General features: G+C 48.9%; 1 protein-coding gene across 6 annotated transcripts in view; it reads left to right on the top strand.

Annotated features, from left to right (window-relative positions):
* Positions 1-4,206: 4,206 nt before the first annotated feature.
* CDK5RAP2 (CDK5 regulatory subunit associated protein 2) overlaps positions 4,207-20,142 on the top strand; it is a 170,294-nt gene continuing 154,358 nt past the window's right edge. For all 6 annotated transcript variants that reach the window (XM_042913941.1, XM_042913937.1, XM_042913940.1 and 3 more), the window contains exons 1-3: positions 4,207-4,431; positions 13,606-13,673; positions 16,677-16,744. In XM_042913941.1, the coding sequence (XP_042769875.1) occupies positions 4,373-4,431; positions 13,606-13,673; positions 16,677-16,744 (195 nt within the window). In that variant the 5' untranslated portion in view covers positions 4,207-4,372. The remainder of the gene's footprint in view (positions 4,432-13,605; positions 13,674-16,676; positions 16,745-20,142) is intronic.

The raw sequence follows: 20,142 nt of genomic DNA, 5'->3' as shown, positions 1-20,142 counted from the left end.
TCTCTCTTTCTCTAAAATAAAATTTAAAAAATTAAAAAAATATAGAAGGAACGATGGAAATAGCAGATCACCAATTGGCAAGTACCACTGTTATAATTGTTTTAGGGAGGAATTATTAATGGATGCTAAAATTAGTGGCTGAAAGTTTGCCGAAACACAGGATATTTGCATAGTCTCAAATATCACCTCACGAGATTCTTATTAATTACAAAAAGAAAAGAAAAAGAGAAAGAATAATTTTACCCTGGAGAATCTTAGCAGATACCACCTTAGCAAGGATCTGAGTCAATATCACCAGTTAGCGAGACATATGTCAACATCATCTGCCTCCTGATACCCCGAGAAAGGTACAACATCACTTTTGGGGGCATTCTTCCCCAAAGTGCATCACCTCTCCATTTAATCCTGAGGAAACGCCACATGAACCCAAACTGCGGGATGTTCTATTAAGTAACGGACAAGAACTTCGTGCGGGTGTCAATTTCGTGAAATCCAAAGACAGAGGAACTATCACAGACTGGAGGAGAGTAAGGAGGCATAATGAGTAAATGCAGTGTGGAATCCTGGATTGGATCCTGGGCCAGGAGAAGGGCATTCATGGGAAAACTGATTACGTTTAAATAAGGTCTGCGGTAAATAGTGTTGTATCGATGTCATTTCTTATTTCTGACGACTATGCCATGGTTATGGAAGATGTTAATGGATTAGAAAGCCGGGTGACGCCTACGCGGGGCACGTTTTGTACTGTTTTCGAAGGTTTTTTTCTGAGTCGAATTATTTCTAAATGAAGAGCTAAGAAAAATGGAAAGAGAGGAAGGAAGAAAGAAACAAAGAAACAAAGAAAGAAAAAGCAAGTAAGTCTTTGGCAAGTCTCTTTCCTTCCCTGAGCCTTAGTTTCCTCGTCTGTAGAGGGGGGCACTCGCTCCAGCGTGGATGTATTCATGCTACAAAGTTGTTTTTGCTGTGAGTAATGGCAGCTCACGTGTCTTGATGAGATGGTTGAACTGCTACAGCTTCAGGAGGGTTCTACCCTAATGAGAAACATCTGGCTGGAAGCGACTTCCTCCCAGCCATTCGCTGTGACCTGGCCCAAAGAATAATAATGCCAGCTTTGTGGCGGGGTGGCTGTTGTCAAGGAGAGGGCGCCAGATAGCACAAACAGCTGGTGGGAGTGACATCATCTCCAGGCCTGGCAGAAAGAAAGGGCAGGATGAGACACAGACGGGGCAAAGGGCTTCGTCCGTGACCGTGAACATGGGAAAAACAACTTCCCGCATAGGCTATCCGTTGTCAATTGATGCTGTTTTCAGTTTCCAGGTTCACTAAAGGGTTTGGCACACACCATTCAGGAACACAGTCATTTGCTAGACAGGGCGATGTATTCATCGGAAGGAGAGCTCCTCACAGGCTCTTTCTTTATAGTTTCCAAAGCATCCAATTAGATAACGCAGCCATGTGAGCCCAGCACTGTCTGCCCCATTTTATGCATGGGAAAATCAAGGAGGAGCAAGGGGAAGGGACCCCAGTCATGGGATAAGTTGGAGGACTTTCCAGAGTCAGAATCCGGCTGCCCTGACTTCCAGCACTGCAGTCACACTGCCCACACTAACATACACCTCCTGGCCACCCGGAAGCAGTGGCCGGAGGAGAAGAGTCCGGTGAACACATCACTGAAATGCTGTTTTCTGGGTGTAGACCTCACCTCTCCCTCCTAGATTCTCAAGCGGAGAAAAATAAATAGGAAAGACGGGCGGCCGGAAATAATCAGGGCATTGGAGTTTAGCGGGACCTGGGCTCCAGTCCCAGCTCTGCGACTGACCAGCAGTGAGAACGGGACTGGGTTATTTTTACCTCTTTTGGTCTCAGTCTTCTTATCTGTGGGTAAAACGGTGATGACGGTCGCACCTGTTCCAGAGGACTCTGCCGCGGGATGTCAGCGAGGTGACGCCTTGTGACATGCTGGACACAAGGCATACGTGACAGACGCTCAAAATGTGTGAGTCCTCTCTCTCATTTCTTTCCTCAAGAGCTTTTCATCTGCTGGATGGAAAGCTAGCTCTTTCACTTGGGAAGTGATGATTAGCAACTCAACCTCCCTCCCCAGGAACAGAATGGGTGGTGTCTCTGTGGCTTTGAAATAAACACAAAGAGCAGTGAGGTCCTGAGACATCCATGCAGTCCAACCTTCTGATCTTAGAGATGTACGTACTGTAAGGCCCGGAAGAGTGGTCTGCAGAGATCACAGAGAGTCAGTGGGCAGAACCAGGGCAGGCATCCTGCCCCCTCCAGCTGCCCTGCTTTTGGACACACTCAACTCTTTGGTTGAACTTAGCACCGTTCCAGGCGTCGAGGACTGCCCATTCCCTGGGCCGGGGCATCTGATGTGCCGACCGGTTCCTGCCCACTCTCTCTTTCAGGCTGTTGTTTCGGGGGTTGTTGATTTAGGGGTGGGTGCAGAGGTGGCTAAGGAAGAGGGAAGGGGCAGGACCATGGGTTTTGTAGACTTCACTGAAGGTCATAAAGGATTGGGACGAGTGACTGACGGGATTACCATCGACAGGGCTACTAAAGCCGTCTCAGATCATCCTCACAGCCTCACTACAACCTTGCGGGACAGGTATTAACCCCCTTTTCCAGACTGATGGGAGCATTCATTCAACATCTGTTTTAAAACACCTTCTGGGTGGCAGGCATAGTGTTGGGGACATAGCAGTGAACAATTCAGGACACAGTTTCTGCCTCATGGAGTTTCCAGGCTAGAGCAAGAGGAAGAATTTTTTTTTTTTAATTTTTTTTTTTTTTTAACATTTATTTATTTTTGGGACAGAGAGAGACAGAGCATGAACGGGGGAGGGGCAGAGAGAGAGGGAGACACAGAATCGGAAGCAGGCTCCAGGCTCTGGGCCATCAGCCCAGAGCCTGATGCGGGGCTGGAACTCACGGACCGCAAGATCGTGACCTGAGCCGAAGTCGGACGCTCAACCGACTGAGCCACCCAGGCGCCCCGAGAGGAAGAATTTTTTTTAAAGCTTGTTATTGATTTATTTTTAAGAAAGAGATAGAGAGCAAATGGGGGAGGGGCAGAGAGAGAGAGAAACTAAGAGTCAAGCGCTTAACTGACTGAGTCACCCAGATGTCCCAAAAGGAAGACTTTTTTTTTTTTGAAAACACAGAAATACATTATTGCAAACTGTGATTGCCACAAAAAAATCTGAGTTGCTAAGAATATAAGAAAGGCCTTGATTTACGTTAGGGGGTTAGAGAAGGTCTCTTTTGGAAAGTACACTTCCACTCAGGTGTGAGGAAACTGAGGCAGGAGGACTTAGACATGATTACAGGGAAAGTCACCATCTACCTGCTCACCCATCTTTTCAGGTCATTTTCATCCAGGATCCTTCTGACCGCCTGCAGAGGAAGGTAGCAATGCTGAGATGGGGAGAGAAAGGTTGACTTCACTGACCCAGCTCTGTCAAAATTATCTGTGTTTAGTGATTGATCTGTGCATTAAGAACGGCAGCCAGCGTTGTGGAGAGCCCCGATCTAGTTGGCAGGAGCCGTGCGTGTGGCTGCTGTCGACACGCTTACGGTGCACGGCTTTGGGAGAGTCATTTCCTCTCTCTGGGCCTCAGTTTACTGATCTCAGGTGCGCTTGAGCCCTAAAAGGAATAAGGGATCCCTGGTGAGAGATTGGAGGAATGTTTCCGACCACTGGCTCAAAAGGATGAGCTTATTTGCTTCAACCTAAGTGTGCAAATGGCTGCTTGAGGTGGGATTCCACAGGTAGGATTCTTCTCAAGTGACGCAGCCCTGGATTATCTGAGTTTCAGCTCGAGGCGGAAGCCTTTTGGAGGCACAGACCCTAAGGTTAGGGGTCATTATTCTAGAGAAGCACATACTGGGTTAGGAACTTCGAGGGTCGGTGAACTTTGAGGGTTGGGTTCCCATCTCCCGCTTAAATTAACGGACCGAGGCCTGCCTTTGCCCTCAATAAAGATGGCGCGTGCCCTGGCCTCGGCCTGAGTGCCCTCACAAAAAATGGCAGCCTGCCTTTCTTTCCTTAGTCTTGCTGGGCAAGTGCGAATGCTCTTGCCCTTAGTCAAGATGGCACCCGCCCGCGCTTCCCTGCCCTGCCTCTGGCCCCTGCTATTCGGCTTCACTGCGCGCGCCTCGATGACCCCGCCTCGTTTCCGTAGGAAGAAGCGCCGGGAAAGATGGCGGCGGCTGCGGTTTGAATTCCAGCGGCGCCGCCAGAGTCCGAACAAGAGCAGGATTGGAGGGGGCGGGGACCTGGGGAGTCTGCGGGTCGCGACAGCCGGGGGAACCAGTTGGCGCCGCCGCCACGGACACCAACGCCACCACCTTCTCTGTGTCCATGATGGAGTCGGTGTTGGAAGAGGACGTCACCCTCCCCGGGACGCTCGGCGGCTGCAGGTGCGGCCCGGGCTTTGCAGGGGCGCGGTGACGCGGCCGGGATTCCCGCTGATGGGGGGTACACCCTAACGGAGACTTGGGGGTTTGCTCTTGAGGGTGATTGAGGGCTTCCGGACGGGGGCAGTGTGTGGGTTGGGGTCTTGGGGTAGGTGTCTCGAGCACCTATAGCAGCTGATACTGAGTGTGGGGTCGGGGGTGCGGGGTAGGGGTCCTGACCCGCCTCACACCTCCGTCGGGTTATTTCGAGACGTGCTTTGAAGAGGGTGTGAGGGTCAAGTAAGGGGTTTCCTGAAAGAGGGTGGCGAGGGGGACCTCTGGGGGTGTACCATTAGTAGGGGCTGGTTGAGGGGCAGCGCCCTTGGGGGCACTTGAGGTTCATTCTGATTTGGGGGTTTGCTTTCATCGTGGGGAGGTAGTTGGTTTGTCCAGACTTTGCTCACCGGCTCACATAGTGGCCACCAAGACGGAGGCAGTGAAGTGCAGCGGTTAAGAACCTTGGCTGGAGTTGGCCAGAACTGGATTCAGATCCCACCCTTTAAACCGACTAGTTGGGTGACTTTGGTAAAATGATTTAACCTGTTTTCCCGTCTGTAAAATGGGACTAGTAGTAATATCTACCCAACGGGAGATGGGATGAGGAGATTTAAAGAGAAGATGCCTTCCCAGTGCTTGGCACAGAACCGGTGCTTGAAAATGGATCCTGTGTTATCATTACATCCTCATCATCATCAGTACTACAGTTTGGGGAATGAGGGCTGAGAGTGGCCTCCCAATGCACCTGTCCCAAGAGGCTGTTGGAGTCCACATTGCTGGTGGGGCCCGGTGGCTTTCTTTTTGGCAGGAAGGCCTGACAGAGCCCCAGCCTGCTCCAGGGCTGGGGCCCTTTGGTTTTCTGGGCCTCCTGCTGGAGAGTGGGGAGAAGGATGTGGACGAGAGCCCTGACTGAGAATCTGCAGTGTTTATCCAGCTCTGCCAGGGAGGGGCTGCTGGTTTTCGTCAACAGACCCTCAGTGAAAGGGTTCCCTCGTTATCTACTGTGCAGTCCGGGGCAATTTTAAGAGTGACGTGGGCACAATTAATATTTATGCCTAGACAGCAGGCATAATCTGGTCCTATCTTGGGCAAACCTGGACAGGCGGTTACTCTTGTTTGAGAACCTGTTATGTATCAGGCGCAGAGCAAGGCCCTTGGCAGCTCCTGCCTGATTGGATCCTGTGGTAGTTCAAGTCCCTTTCTCTTCATCTTACTACCACCACCCCAATCTTACTTGGGGACGACCTCTCACCAGCACTGTCCTTGATACTAGAGTTTGAAAGCCTTTTTAAAATGTGAATCGGATAGTCTGCTGCATGGTATGTTTAATGCTTCTCTGTGCCAGTAAGATAAAGTCCATTGTTTTTCTCTCATCTCTTCCTGTCTCAGTGCCATCTGACCCACACCCAGGTGGGTTTCGATCCCAGTTCTCTGTTTAACAGCCCTGTGGTCTTGGGCAAGTCTCTCGTTCTTCGCTCGCGAGCCTCAGTTTTCATCATCTGTGAGATGGGTGAATCTGAAGGGGCTTTGGCCGGTGTCTGACACGGAGCAGCAGCCCCACAAGGAGCAGATCCTCCCCCTTGTCTCTTCTCCCTGCCTTCGCGGGACCCTGACTAATCTCTTCCCTGCTTCAGACCCTCCCTGGCTCCCCACGCCCCTCAGGGTGAAGTACTTTAATGTTGCTTCCAAGGTCCTTCATTAGCCTGGCCCCATTGACCTCAGTACCTCCTTTGTCCTTTCTGTCCCTCCCTGTCTCCTCCCCAAACACTGCCCTCTGCCTGGTTGCCAAACCCTGTGTCACAAATGGCCTTGCCTTGTTCTTTCTTACCGTTGGGCCCGCGTACTCGCTCTTCCGGCTGCCCGGGTGCCTTCCCTGCTCCCCTTTGCCTTATTAAAGCCTCTTATTTTTCAGGTCTCAGTTCGATTTCAATGCCACGCCTCCCCCCCCACCCCCCACCCGGGCCCTCCGCACGCTTCCAGCCCCCACTACCATCACTGACCCCAGTCCCTGTCCTTATTGACCTCACTGAGTTTTATTGACTGACGCTGCTCAGTAGAAATATATCGTGAGCCGTGTATGTAATTTAAACTTTTCCAGCAGCCACGATGAAAAAAGGTAAACGAGAAACAAGTGAAATTACTTCTAGTCATATATTTTATTTAACCCAATCTTTCCGTGTATTGTCATTCTAACTCGCAAACAATAACAAAATTATTAGTGGAATATCTTACATTCCCTTTTATGTTACAAAGCCTTTGAAACCCGATATGCAGCTCACACTTAATGTCACTTCTTGATTTGGATTAACCACATTTCAAGTGCTCGGCAGATACCCGTGGCTGGTGGCTCCTGCCCTGGGCGGTGCAGGTATGACTGCGACGTGTCCGTCGCCCTGATTAGACTCTGGCCTGTTTGAGAGCAGGGGCTGTGTTTTGTTCATCTTCGTGACTCCACTTCCCCAGCTGGTATCAGGTACATAAATGGGAGGTGACAGTTTTATCCTCTTTTTACAGGTGGGCACACTGAGGCTCAGAGAGGTGAGGTGGATGGTCTGGGGTCCCACAGAAAAGCACATGATCGAGACCATTTAAATCCAGGCTTACTGACTCCAGAGCCTGGCTCTCGGTGTCCGTCCTGCCTTCGAATTAGTTCTCTGAACCAGTTCTGAGAAGACCGGGAAGATTTTAGGGAGCTAATGGCACTTGGACCGGCCCTGAAAGGGCGGCCGAAGTGTCCTGAGACAGATACCTTCTCCATTAGATGGTCACGGTGCAAGAGAAAAATCCTGGAATAAAATCACCTCTTTTTATTCTAATATGAGCACCCTTCTGCTTGGTAATTTCCAAGCCCCAGTTTTAGAGACTAAACCGAGGTCCAGTTTGTCCTCAGGCTTTTGTTGAATCAGGTCAGTGTGTGTCATTCTCTCCAAACCTGATCACCTGTGGGTGCCCCAGAGAGCTCCAGCCCCTTGAGAGTCAGGCTCCCATCCCAGGCCCGGGAACCTTGCCCAAGCTAAGGCCCTCGATTAAGTCCTGCCCGGGTCGAAAGAAACCGGGCTTTGTACTCAGGATGACTGGTTCTGAGTCCTGCTTCCCCCAGTTACTAGCCGAGTTGCTTTCGTAGTTCACTTAACCCTTCTGAGACTGAGTTTCTCTTCAGTGATAATATCTATTTGTTGGGTGACCATGTGGATGAAGCCAGGTCGTATGGATTATGTGCCTGAGACCCACTGGGGGTGCATGAAATGTTAGCTGTTTTTGTTTGACTGTTACGGCATCGCACTGTTTCCTGGACAGAATCCTCGGTGCCCACGACCCTGGATTTGTCCCTTTGTTTTTATGCCCAGGGTTCTTCCTCTCTCTAACTGTGAGCTTCCTAAGGCCTGGGCCCAGGCTTGTTCATCTGTAGGTTCCTTCAGTGCATGACCATTAAGTGCTTGCTGTCTGGTTAGGGGCAGACCAAAAGGATATGTTTTCCTGTAAGTTTGTGCACCGTTGTACTTCGTCAGGCAGAGAATGCCTTCGTGGACTTCTGTGGCAGGAGGTGGAAAAGGAAGATGGTGGAATGAAATTTAGGTGAAGGTTTGAAGGCTTGATCCGAGGCTGATCTTGGATCTCGTTCCCAGTGTGAGGAACCTGTTCCCAGTCCCCAGTATAAGCTTAGTAAGGGCCGGGAGCATGTCTGGCTTGATCCCGACTGTGTCTTCAGACTTAGAACCACGTCTGGCACATAGGAGAGGATCAACAAATGTTTGTCGAATGAGTCGGTTTTGTTCACTCTCTAAAAAGATAAATACCATGTAAATACAGGCTCCATGTTTAGTAGTGAAATGCTCCTTTGTAATAGCTGTGAAAGAGCGCACACACAGTGTGTCCACTGGTAGACTTTCTGGAACACAATTTGGTGTCAAAGATGTGCCCATGTGTGTTTTTTAAAAACCACTGTATTGAAATACAGTTTGTATGCCATAAAGTTCACCCATTTAAAATACACCGTTCAGTGATTTTCAGTATATTTACGGAATTGTCCCATCATCACCCTGATCTCATTTCCGAATAGTTTCCTCGTCTGAAAAAGAAACCCCATGCCCGCCCATCACTCCCCGTCTTAGCTTGGGCTGCTGTAACAAAAATGCCGTAGACTGGGCGATGTATGGACAACAGAATTTATTTCTCCAGTTTCTGAGACTGGAAGTCCCAGGGTCAGAGTGCCAGCATGGTTGAGTTCTGGTGAGAGCCCTCTTGCGGGTTGTAGACTGCTGACTTCTCACCGTCTCTCCGAATGTGGCGGAGAGCAGAGAGAGGAAGAGGAACCCTTGTGAGGGCACTAATCCCATTCGTGCGGGCGCCACCCTCCTGGCTTCATCTAACCCCACCTCCTCACTCATTCATTGGTTGATGACATTTGGGTGGTTTCTGCTTTTTTGGCTGTTGTGAATATTGTTGCTACAGACGTTTGTGCACCGGTTTTTGTGTGGGCCTGTGTTGTTTCTCGTGGGCGTATATCTGGGGATAGAATGGCTGGGTCATGTGTTAACTCCGCGTATGTTCGACATTTGGAGGAACTGTCCAACACTTTTCCAAAGGGGCTGCACCTTTTTATGCTCCCACCAGCAGCGTATGAAGGCTCTTATATCTTCACAGCCTTGTGGACACTTCTGGTCTGTCGTTTGATCGTGGCCATCCTTGGGGGCGTGACACGATATCTCACTGTGGTATCGTTTTGCATTTCCCTAACGACTAATGATGCCGGACAGTTTTTCTTATGCTTTCTTTAGCCGCTTGTATACGGTTCACCCTTGAACAACGTGGGGGTTGGGGGCGCGATGTCCCACGCAGTGGAAAATCCACTTGTAACTTTTGACTCCCCCCAAAACTTAACTACTAATGGCCTATTGTTAACCGGAAGTCTTAGTCATAATGTATACAGTCGATTAACACATATTTTGTGTGTTATATGTATTATACACTGTATTCTTACAGTAAAGTAAGCTAGAGAAAAGAAGATGTTATTAAAAGCACAATGAAGAGAAAATACATTTACGGTACTGTTCGGTATTTATTGAAAACGATCCCCGTATAAGTGGACCTGCGCAGTGCTACTTATGTTGTTCAAGGGTCCACTGTCTTTTCAAATCCTTTGCCCCTTCAAAATATGTGAATATATTTTGACCTAGCAATTCCACTCCTTTTTACCTTAGAGAAATTCTCATGCATGTGCACAGGGAGACCTGTATGAGGATATTCATAAAGCATTGTTTGTAAAAGGAACAAGTTGGAAACAAATTGCATTACCGTCAGGGGATTGGGTAAATACACATCCTTTCCAAAGTGTATTTCAGACAGTGACCCATTGACAGCTCATGAAATTCAATTTAGTAAGTTGCAGCCAGAATTAAAAAAACAGAACAGTACAGAATGGAAAGCACTTCAAGAATCAAGGCTAATATATTTCCGTCTATGGGTCATGGTCAGTAAAGTTTGAAAAACACTGCTGTCCAGTGCTTTGTGGGAGTTAAAGCATGAAGGTAGATCTGTTTGTACGGTCATGAAAACATCTTCAGGACACATAAAGAAAAGATGCTGCAGAATAAGACACACAGCGGCCATATCTTTGGCTATTGTAAATAATTCTGCGATAAACATAGGGGTGCATCTTCTCAAATTAGTGTTTTCGTTTTCTTTGGGTAAATGTCCAGTAGTGGGATTACTGGGTCATGTGGTAATTCTAATTTTAATTTAAAAAGTTTTTTAAAATGTTTATTTATTAAGAAAAAAAATTTTTTAATGGTTATTTATTTTTGACTGAGAGGGAGACAGAGCATGAGCAGGGGAGGGCCAGAGAGAGAGGGAGGCACAGAATCCGAAGCAGGCTCCAGGCTCTGAGCTGTCAGCACAGAGCCTGACGCAGGGGTCGAACCCACGGACCGTGAGATCATGACCTGTGCCGAAGTTGGATACTTAACCGACTGAGCCACCCAGGCGCCCCTCTAGTTGTAATTTTTTGAGGAACCTCCATACTGTTTCCCACAGTGGCTGTACCGGTTTGCACTCCCACCAGCAGTGCATGAGGGTTCCTGTTCCTCCACGTCCTTGCCAATACTTACTTCTTTTCTCTTTGATTGTAGCCATTCTGACAGGTGGGAGGTGAGACCTCATTGTGGTTTTGATTTGCACCTCCCCTGATGATGAGTGATGACGAGCATCTTTTCATGTGCCCGTCGGCCACCTGTATGTCTTCTTTTGTCTGTATTTTCTGTATTTATATATTTCTTCTCTAAGAATACATAACACGTAACGAGAAGTGGGTTGTCAAGAGACAGACAGAGGTGCACCTGCTGTAATTGTTTTCTGAATGTGACGCCCGGTTCTATTCCCAGCTCTCCCAACGCCTTATCAACGAGACGCTTAGTCCTCTAGACCTTGTTGGGTCTTGTGGTGTGAATGGACGGTGCCTGCTGCCACATACAGCACAGAAAGTGACTGTGCCTTTTGGGTGGCGGTAGGACCAAGACGGGAGGGCGAGGTGGTGAAGCACAGGTGAGCATCTCTTCATTTGCTTGACAGAGAGTCCATAAAAAGCAGCCTCAGCGGCCGTGCCCTGTGCCAATCACTGGAAGTCCTCTGCCTGGGTTCGTTTGGAGCTCGCCATGTCTTCCTTGAGGAAGGTGTAAGGGGCACCAGGGCGGTATAGAGATTAAGGGCATGGGGTTCGAAATCAAGCCAGCTTGGGTCTTTTCAGTTGACTGACTTTTCTGAGTTTCTGTTTTCCCCATTAAAAAAAAAGGCAGCCTTTAAAACCGCCACCTGCTGTAGAAGGGCCATGGTGAGGCTTCAGTAGGAGGCTGCCCATCCTAGTGGGGTGCTCGTTCACTGTGGGTGCCCCTGCAGGGAAGGTTGTTAGATGATGCTGTATCTGGCATGTGAGGAAACCGGCGCTGACCATGTGCCGCGTTCGTATGGGAGCTTTGGGCGCCCCGGGCACAGGTTAGCGGTGACACGGACACAAAGAGACCTGGATTTTGGTCTCTGCTTTGCTGATAACCCCTTGTGAGTTTGAGCAAAGAGGTTCCTTCTCCTTTCTGCGCCTTAGTCTCCCCCATCAATACCATGATAAGATTGTACCTCAGCCCTCTGCTTTTGCTTGCATAGTTCTGATTTCAGCCTAGGCCTAAGGCTAAGAGTGAATGATCCGAGTGGGGAGAGGGAGCCACTTGAAGCTGGAGGGTGGCTAGAACTGACTGGAGATTGCAGATGACAGAGATTCATAGCATTTTAAAAGTGGGTATGTAAAACCCAAGTGGAAATTTGGCAGGAACCAGGCAGGAACTTCTGCATTAAATAGCGGTTTCTTTTAATAATTGGGATGTCAAATGTCATTTTTCAGACTTCATTGTTTGCCTCTTGGAAACTTGTCTGAGACCAAATTCTTTGGCTTTGCCTGCCATGTAGTTTTCAACCGTGGTTGATCCTGGCTTGAGTAACTGATGGGCCATTTCAGCCAGTGGTGGTAAGTTAGTGGCTGTGGTGGAGAGAACCCAGACTGGGAATGTAAGACCAGACGTAGGCTAAACTTGACCAGTAAGCTGGTGTATGACCTAGGGCCCCTAGGCCACCATTTGCAAAGAAGGTGGTGGTCGAACTTGATTTGAACTTTTACTATTCAATTTAGAGAATGGAGTGTCTCCTTCTACTGATGCTTATTAGAGGGAATGGAGAATTATAGAAAATTAAAATGGAGGAAATCTCTCCCATTTTCCTACAAATGAGGATTTTTAATATTTTTCTTTGTCTTTTAATGGATATATAGCCCACCTAGTTTCCAAGAAGGATTTGAGGTGACCCTAGTGTACATGTATTTAGTTTTTCATAGTTGAAGGCACATTCTGCTGAAGTTTTTCTCAGTTATCTTTACAGCAGACACATATTATGTAATCATTCTTGTGATGTTGGAATTTTGTGATCTCCAGTTTTTTGCTCGGTTCTGACCACAAAGATCTGTTGCCAACGCCACAATTTGGTGATCAGGCAGAATTGTCCTAGGAACAGGATGGATTTGGATTTAGAAACGTGGAGAGAACACTGCTGGGAAGGGAAGCTGAGTGTCCCTCAGTCTCTAGTTGATAGCTTGGGATGGGGAAGCATTATTGGGGGTTAGACAGAAAAGATTTGGGTTCTTGACTTGGTTGCTGTGTGACTCTGGCCAGGCCGCTGAAATTATCTACGCCGTGGTGCCCCCCTCTGAAAACGCGTGGCCTCTCGGGCAGCTCTCACGATGGTAAATCTTTTGTAAATTACAAAGCACTGTATGTTTCATGGTGACAGCAGTATTTTGCTCCCATTTAAGGAGTGCCCACAATATGCCAGGTACCATGCTGAGCACTTTGTGTCTTGTTTGATTGCCAATTACTTACGATGTAGCTGCTGTTCTCCTTTTAGGGAGGAAGGAAGTGAGGCTTGGAGAGGTATATGGGAGAGCTTCGAATAGAATCCGGGGTAGTGTCTTTTGTGTCAAACCACGCCTCCTATTATGGCTTAGTTTTCTGTCAGTGTCTTCAGATCCTCACCTAACCTATTTTTATAATTCAACCGGTAAAATTTCTTGGATCAGTGAATTTTGCATTTTTATGTGACATTCTTAAGGCATCTGAATTGGTGCCTACGTCTTGGGAGCTTATTTTTGGTTGTGAAAAGTGTATTAATAGCGATAATACTAGGAATGACAAAACCAGTAGGTAACCATTTATTGAGTATTGTGTGCTGAGTGTTATAAACATTAACTCATTTAATGTTTACAGGTAGAGGGTTGGTATCCCCATGTAAAATACGCAGTGGGACTCAGAAACACGTTTATAGTTGGCAAAGTGCTTCTGCACCGAGCACATGAATGGCTCACAGAACACTTGATATACGAATGAATGAATGAATGGATGAATGACCATCCTTACTGAAGGTCACTCAGCTATTAAGTGTTAGAGCCCCAGAGCCTGAGTTCTTAACCTCTGCGCTTCACGTCTCCCGGGTCACTCAGCAGTGTGTCCCTCATTGGCTGCGGCCTGATGATTGTCACGTGCAGTCCAGGCAGTCCTGACGGTCTGTTCAAACACTAACTCATCTCCTCCTGCACATGCTCTCTCCTAGTGGCCTTGTTCCCAGTTTACCAGACGACGTGGATGGCATCAGCCCCATTGCTGGTTTGGGGAATGGTGGTAAGTATACAAAGCCGGGCAGTCTCTTGAGTAAGAGCGAGGGAAGTAGACACTAGACCATGAAGGCCTTGTGGCCTTGAGCCTAGGACTGGGCTTCGATGTCTCCGGGGCCCAGGGCCTCCCCTGGCATGGCTAGGTGCTCCCCGTGGGCGTTCGGTATTTTACATACCTACTGAGTTGCTGTTCACCTCCTCTCTTAAACACTGGCCTGGGGGAACTGATGTCCTCCAGGCCCTGTTTCGGGAGTTCTTTTGTTGCCACCAGACGCGTAGAGATTCAGCCGGTGTTTGCCGAGCCGAGCGCCTGCGCGGAGGCTGCGTGTCGAAGTGGTGACCTGGTCAGGTGTGGAGGGCCTGCTGCCCCCTGCCGCCGCGTGGCTGCAGGCCCTGAGCACTGCCCTCTGAGCGCGGTGTGCCAAGGCCTTCCCGGCAGGCCGCTGGCTTCCATCTGCTGGCCGAGGCCCAGCATTCCGACAGCAGCCTGCCCTTTGGAGACAAATAGTTGGTCAGACCACGGGACACGGCGCCGAGGAAATAAGCAGTCTGTTGTGCGGAAGCTGGGTTGCGAGGAGCGTCTCTGCTGGGCAGCTCGGCTTTTGCTAAGCATTCTTCCCAAGTTTTGTTTCTGAAAGAAGCGAATGCTATTAGAAGTATCTTTGGGAAGTGCTAATAATTTGCCTTTTTAAAATATCTGAAGAGATATTTTGACTTGTGGGTTGTTTTTTTCTCTTTTCCAAAGCGAGGCGACTTGCAGAAGGAAGTTTTTAGAACAGACAGTGTTAAGTGTCCTGAGGTTTATTTCCGGAGAATACTTAAAGGCCACCCTCAGGTTTTCCTTCAGAACCTGTTGACTTCTACCTTACACACAAAATCCAGCAATCGCTATTCTTCCTGCCGAAAATTGATGGGCCTGCTCCTTGCTTCAGTCCACAGTGTTTGTACATCGCTCTGTGCCCAGCCCGGGGCTGAGCACTGGGATCCAACCTTGAACGTGGTCACAGTCAAGCCTAGAAGATAGTTCAACAGAGAAGTGTCATGACAAATCATATAAAAAAAGGTGCTGTGAGGGAGGATGAGGGGGAGGCGGTCAGGCAAGAGTTTAAGACATTGATCCTGGAGCTGAGACTTGACGAACGAGTAGGACCTAGATAGGGACGCAGGCCTCGGCAGAGCACGGGGTGTCTGAGAGCCAGGGAAACAGATCTGTGTGCCCTTGTCTGCAACGCAGGGTTCTTTACAGTGTGCCCCTGCCCACCTCCACCTCCGAGCCTCTTGTGCCCACTGGTTTCTGAACGCCATGCCTGCCTCTAGGCCTTTGCCTGTGAAGTTTCTCCTTCCTTTTGCCTTCATCTGCCTGCTGCCTCTTTAAGACTCACCTCAAAGCTCACCACCTTCTTTGGCTCTCCCCAGGTTCACTTTGGTGTTCTTTCCTCTCTGGAACTTACACATTTCACTTACTTCATTTATTCCTGTTGATTGGTGACTTTAAAAACCTCCAGAATCAGACCCCTTCTTCCCTGAGTATCATCTTACTACCTGTGCTAAGCCACCGTGATCTCTGGCCTGGATTGTTCCAGTACTCTGGCTGGTGCCCTTGTCTCCCTCTAAGCTCCTTTCAGTCTGGTCTCGGCGAGGCAGCCCGAGGGAACCTGTCGAAACCCAAGTCCAGCCATGTTCCTCCGTAGCTTGGAGCCCTCTGGTGGCTCCCCAGTCCCGAGAAGAGCCTATAAAGCCAGGCACAGCCTGCCCCCCAGCACCTCCCTTACCTCCTCTCCTGCGGTCCCACTGTTTAGTGTCCTCCGGGCCCCTGCGGCTGGTTCTTACATCCACTGGGCACCCTCCCACCTCAGGTATCTCCCTTTGCCCTTTTCTTCAGGTCTGCCCAGAGGACACCTTCTCAGTGAGACCTTCCTGATTTAGCCACCTTACTTAAAATAGCAATCCTCACCCCACCCTGGATATTTCCAATCCTTCGCCACTGAATTTTTCTCCATAGCCTTTATCTCTTTTTAACATACTATCTAATTGCCCTCTTATTTTGTTCATTGTCTGTCTTCTCTCTTGAGACTGTCAGCTCCATTTGTTTCGTTTCCTGACGTGGCCACATCTAGAATGGTGCCTAGCAGAGAGGAGGCCCTCAATGCATATTTGTTGGAAGAATGGATTCATTCATTTACTCAGTGCACATTTCACCCAACACTTAAAAAGCACCAGGCACTTTCTACAGCGTGGTACCAGTTTGTCTGCATCTCTGTCTTGCCTACTAGATCGAGAGCCTTTAGGCGGGATCAGTGTCTCTCTCACCATTGTTTCCCCAGCACTAGGATGGTGATTGGCACAGAGGAGGTGTGCGATGAATGTTTGTTGGAGTAGAGGAGCTGTGAAAAGCTTTGGGCGGTGGCAAAGTCTGTAATCGCCCTAAAGCAAGGATGGGGCAGTTTTCAACCTGTTGCCTGCTTTTGAAAACACTTCTTGGAACACAGCTTCCTTACTTATGAATTGTCTGTGGCTGTTGTGCTCCAGCAGAAGAGTTGGCCAGTTACGACAGATTTTAGGCTTTGCTTATGGCCTACAGAGCCTAAAATATTGATTGTCTGGCGTTTTAAGAAAAAATTTGCCAACCCCAGGCAGTTAGACATGCTTGAATTGCTGACACGGGAAGGTGGTATCCCGTTCAGTGAAATAACTTCCTGACGATCACAGAGGAAGCACCTATCGGGACAGTTGGGGTTGGCCACATGCCCAGTGCGTTTTGTGGGTTCGTTCTCCGACAGGTTACACTGGGGCTCCTTGAAGTAATTTGTAAATACCTGAAATATAATGGTTTAGAGCTTTCCCTGGACTCAAGTCAGTAAATCACAGTAGACAGAAAGTGCCAGCAGAATGTACTGTGGAAGCTGTTCATGTTTTTGTTTTTTTCTTTTCTGGGCTCTGTTCCCTAACAGGGATGCTGGGTGGTTTGCGTACCATGCCGTTTTCCTGTGTCTGTTTTACCTTTTTATAGTGCTCCCAAATGTGTCCGAAGAAACAGTGTCTCCCACCAGAGCACGGAACATGAAGGACTTTGAAAATGTAAGTGGAGATACCAGATCATCATCCCTAACAAATCACGTCTGCTGCCGCGGTCCAGGCAGGCCCAGGCGGGAGCTGTATTTCTTGCGAGGTGTCGAAGCTGGATCACGCCAGAGTTGCGGGCGGTGCTGGCTCTTGGGGGCACTCTCCGTACGGCTGTTCCCTACCTGTGCAGCCGGCCCTTCTGTCCCGGGCCAGATGCGGGTTCTGACAGGACCAGCAATTTCCAGCTTTGGGGAGTTTGACGTATTTCTGGGGTCCTGAACGTCAGGATATTACCATACTGCCCAGCGGAGAGGCGCTAATATTTGCCAAGGGCTTCCCTGTAACGTGAGGCGTGTTATTGATGGTCCCCACTTAATCCTTGCTATAACTCTTTGAGGTATTTTACATTTTACAGATAAGTCGTAAGCCTAGGAGAGACTCGCTTACAGTCACGTGATACTTGAGTGGTGGGGCTGGGATTTGAATCCAGGTTTTTAAGGATTCCAAAACCTTTATTCCTGCCGCTGCTCTGTGCCACCTCCTTGCTTTTCATAGGCTTCATCTTTGTTGCTGTGGAACAAAACGCGAGCAGCCTGCACCCAGGGCGGTTGTGTATAGCATCTGAGGACGCCTTACGTGGTGATGGATTTGGCCTCCATGCTTAGTGTCTTCCCGCATTGTGTCTTCCATTTGTTAACAGAGGGGGTTTGTTGTCAAGGAACAGGAAAATAAGGTTATTTTCCCAATTCCAATTCTCCTTAACAAGTTACCTGTTCAGCGCTCTCATTTGTCATGGGAAGAATTAGACCCTTCTTCGTTTGCAGCCAAATGAAATCCATACTATGCAAGACACAGGAGATATTTATCAGGGAGAAGACGGAGGACGGAGAGAAGGACGTTCCACAGTTACGTCTCTCCCTCCCCAGTTGTCTTTACAGAACAGAGCGGTACTGTCTCTGGATTTAATTTAGAATACTCATTACTGCTAATAGTTATCTGCAAACCACCAGTGACCAATTGAAGAAATGACTTGTCAGATCTCTAATGGAAACAAGTAATTTCTGAGCTTTGAGTTGTTCTCATTTCAACTGTACAACTCCATCTATGCTGTGGGGTCTGGGGCCTCAATCAAATGAGATTTGATTATTCCACATCGTGTATAATTAAAACGTGCTCTGCTATTAAATGGCTGTTTCTGTTTTATCCTCAGAGTAAGAATAGCCACTGTTTATTGAGCTCTTGCTCTGAGCTGGGCACTTGAAAGATTTAGCTCTTCATGTATGTTACTTTAATATGGAAGCCGATCCGCAAGACACAGAGTTATTTAATTTTTGAAGGGCACGGCTTTGAATTTTATTCCTAGGTGGAAAAACTTAACAGAATCTTAGAATTTTCGTTTCGCGTGTTATTGTCTGCTTTTTGAGCCGGAAGGAATCTTAGACTTGAGTCCGACCCTAGGAGAAACTGAGGTGCAGGGATGTGACCTGGCAGACCGTGGCCCCTGGACCCAGGCTGCCTGCAGGTTCACTGCTCACGAGTGACCTCGGGCCAGTCGCGTAATCTGTCTGCACTGTCTTTAGACTGGGGGTGTTGACAGTTTCTGCTTCTTCAGGCTGCTGGCAGGATTAAGTGAGCACCTCTCGGCCCGACGCAGAGCTCCTCTCCTCTTCACTGTTGTTAAATTCGTTATTAGTTTTTCTACTCTGCCGTGTGATTCAAGTGTCCCTTCTCCAGATGGGTTCTGGATGACCTAAATGCTGTTGTTCTGGAAGGCGAGAGGGAGTCTTCTGTGCCGATACATTTCAGGATTTATGCTTTTTCTTTATGGCTGTGGTCCTCCGGCTGCTGTTAGGTTTTTATGGCATTAATATTTTTTATTGTAGCATTTTCAAGAGCAAATTCTGCTGTTGAAATTGAAATGACCACAGTGTTCCCAGTGTCTCCCTTTCAAGTCTTTATGAGTCGCTGAAATGTTTCATTTGGCCTGAGCTGTTACGCGCATGAGCTCTACGCAGAGGTGGTCCGAACTTTCTGTGGGATGCTTGTAGGAAATGCTGTTGGCGTCGAATGCTAATTTTAAAGTCAGCATGCATATTAAGGAGGGGGTGGAATACTTTTGATTTACAAGGAAGTTCATGATTCCTCTTATGCTAGTCTCAGCTGCTGGGTAACTGGACATCAGGGTCTATTAGCTAAGGTCTAGCAAGACCTCGGCCTTCTTCTGGTTTGCTCAGAGTTCATCCATTCATCAACAGATATTTTCAGATATATGCTCTGTGCCAGTCTGTGGTCTGAGGCTCGGGAGTCTGCAGTAGATTAAGACCAGGGAGGTTTCCCTGTCATGAGACTCACAGGCCGGTTGGGGAGATAGATGGGAAAATGGTGCAGTGACAGAGGGAAGTACAGAGCGCTGTGGGGCACAGAGGAGGGCTCTGAACCTGGCTGGGGGGTTTCAGGGAAGCCTCCCTGGAGGAAGTGTTCCTTGAGCTGGGCCATCAGGGACAAGTAGGGATTAACCAAGGTGAGAGGACTGGGAGAGCATCCCAGGCACAGGGACTCACCTGGGCAAGCGCAGCGAGAGGTGTGCTGGGCGCAAGGAGTTTAGGGGATTGTAAGTTCCCGTTGGCTGGAAGGAGGCTGTGTCAGGGGGTCCTGAGAGCAGTGAGGCCACTGAAGAAGGCAGGGGTCAGGGGTCTCGTATGTTACCCTGCTTTGGTTGACCTCTGTCCTGAAGACGAAGGACGGCCGGTGGGGGATGCTTATCTGGGAGGGAAAAGACCAGAGTTGTACTCTCAAAAGCCCCCTGGGCTTGGGGCGCCTGGGTGGCGCAGTCGGTTGAGCGTCCGACTTCAGCCAGGTCACGATCTCGCGGTCCGTGAGTTCGAGCCCCACGTCAGGCTCTGGGCTGAGTTCGAGCCCCGCGTCGGGCTCTGGGCTGATGGCTCGGAGCCCGGAGCCTGTTTCCGATTCTGTGTCTCCCTCTCTCTCTGCCCCTCCCCCGTTCATGCTCTGTCTCTCTCTGTCCCAAAAATAAATAAAAAACGTTGAAAAAAAAATTAAAAAAAAAAAAAAAAAAAAAGCCCCCTGGGCTGGAGGCCTGGCAACAGGCTGTCACTGAAAGGCTGCTCTGTGGGGTGGTGCTGGAGCTACGTGGCTGTGGTCGGGAGAGGTCAAGAAGTGAGGCTGAGACTGGGATCTGGGGGAGACCATCCCGTCCCTTCGTTTGACACACGGGCGCTCTGAAGCCCAGAGAGGGCGCTGACTCTTCCAGGCTGGGAACCAGGTCTTCCACACAGGCGGCCTTTCCTGCTGTCCTCTGCTGTCCCCTCTGTGTGAAAGCCACTTGCCTCCTTGTGGGTCTTTGCATTGCCGATCCTTTGTCTATACCTGCATCAGGTGAGGTGGTAATCACC

The sequence above is a fragment of the Panthera leo genome, chromosome D4 (genome assembly GCF_018350215.1).
Source record: "Panthera leo isolate Ple1 chromosome D4, P.leo_Ple1_pat1.1, whole genome shotgun sequence".
Taxonomy (NCBI): domain Eukaryota; kingdom Metazoa; phylum Chordata; class Mammalia; order Carnivora; family Felidae; genus Panthera; species Panthera leo.
This window is presented reverse-complemented; position numbering and strand designations above follow the sequence as displayed.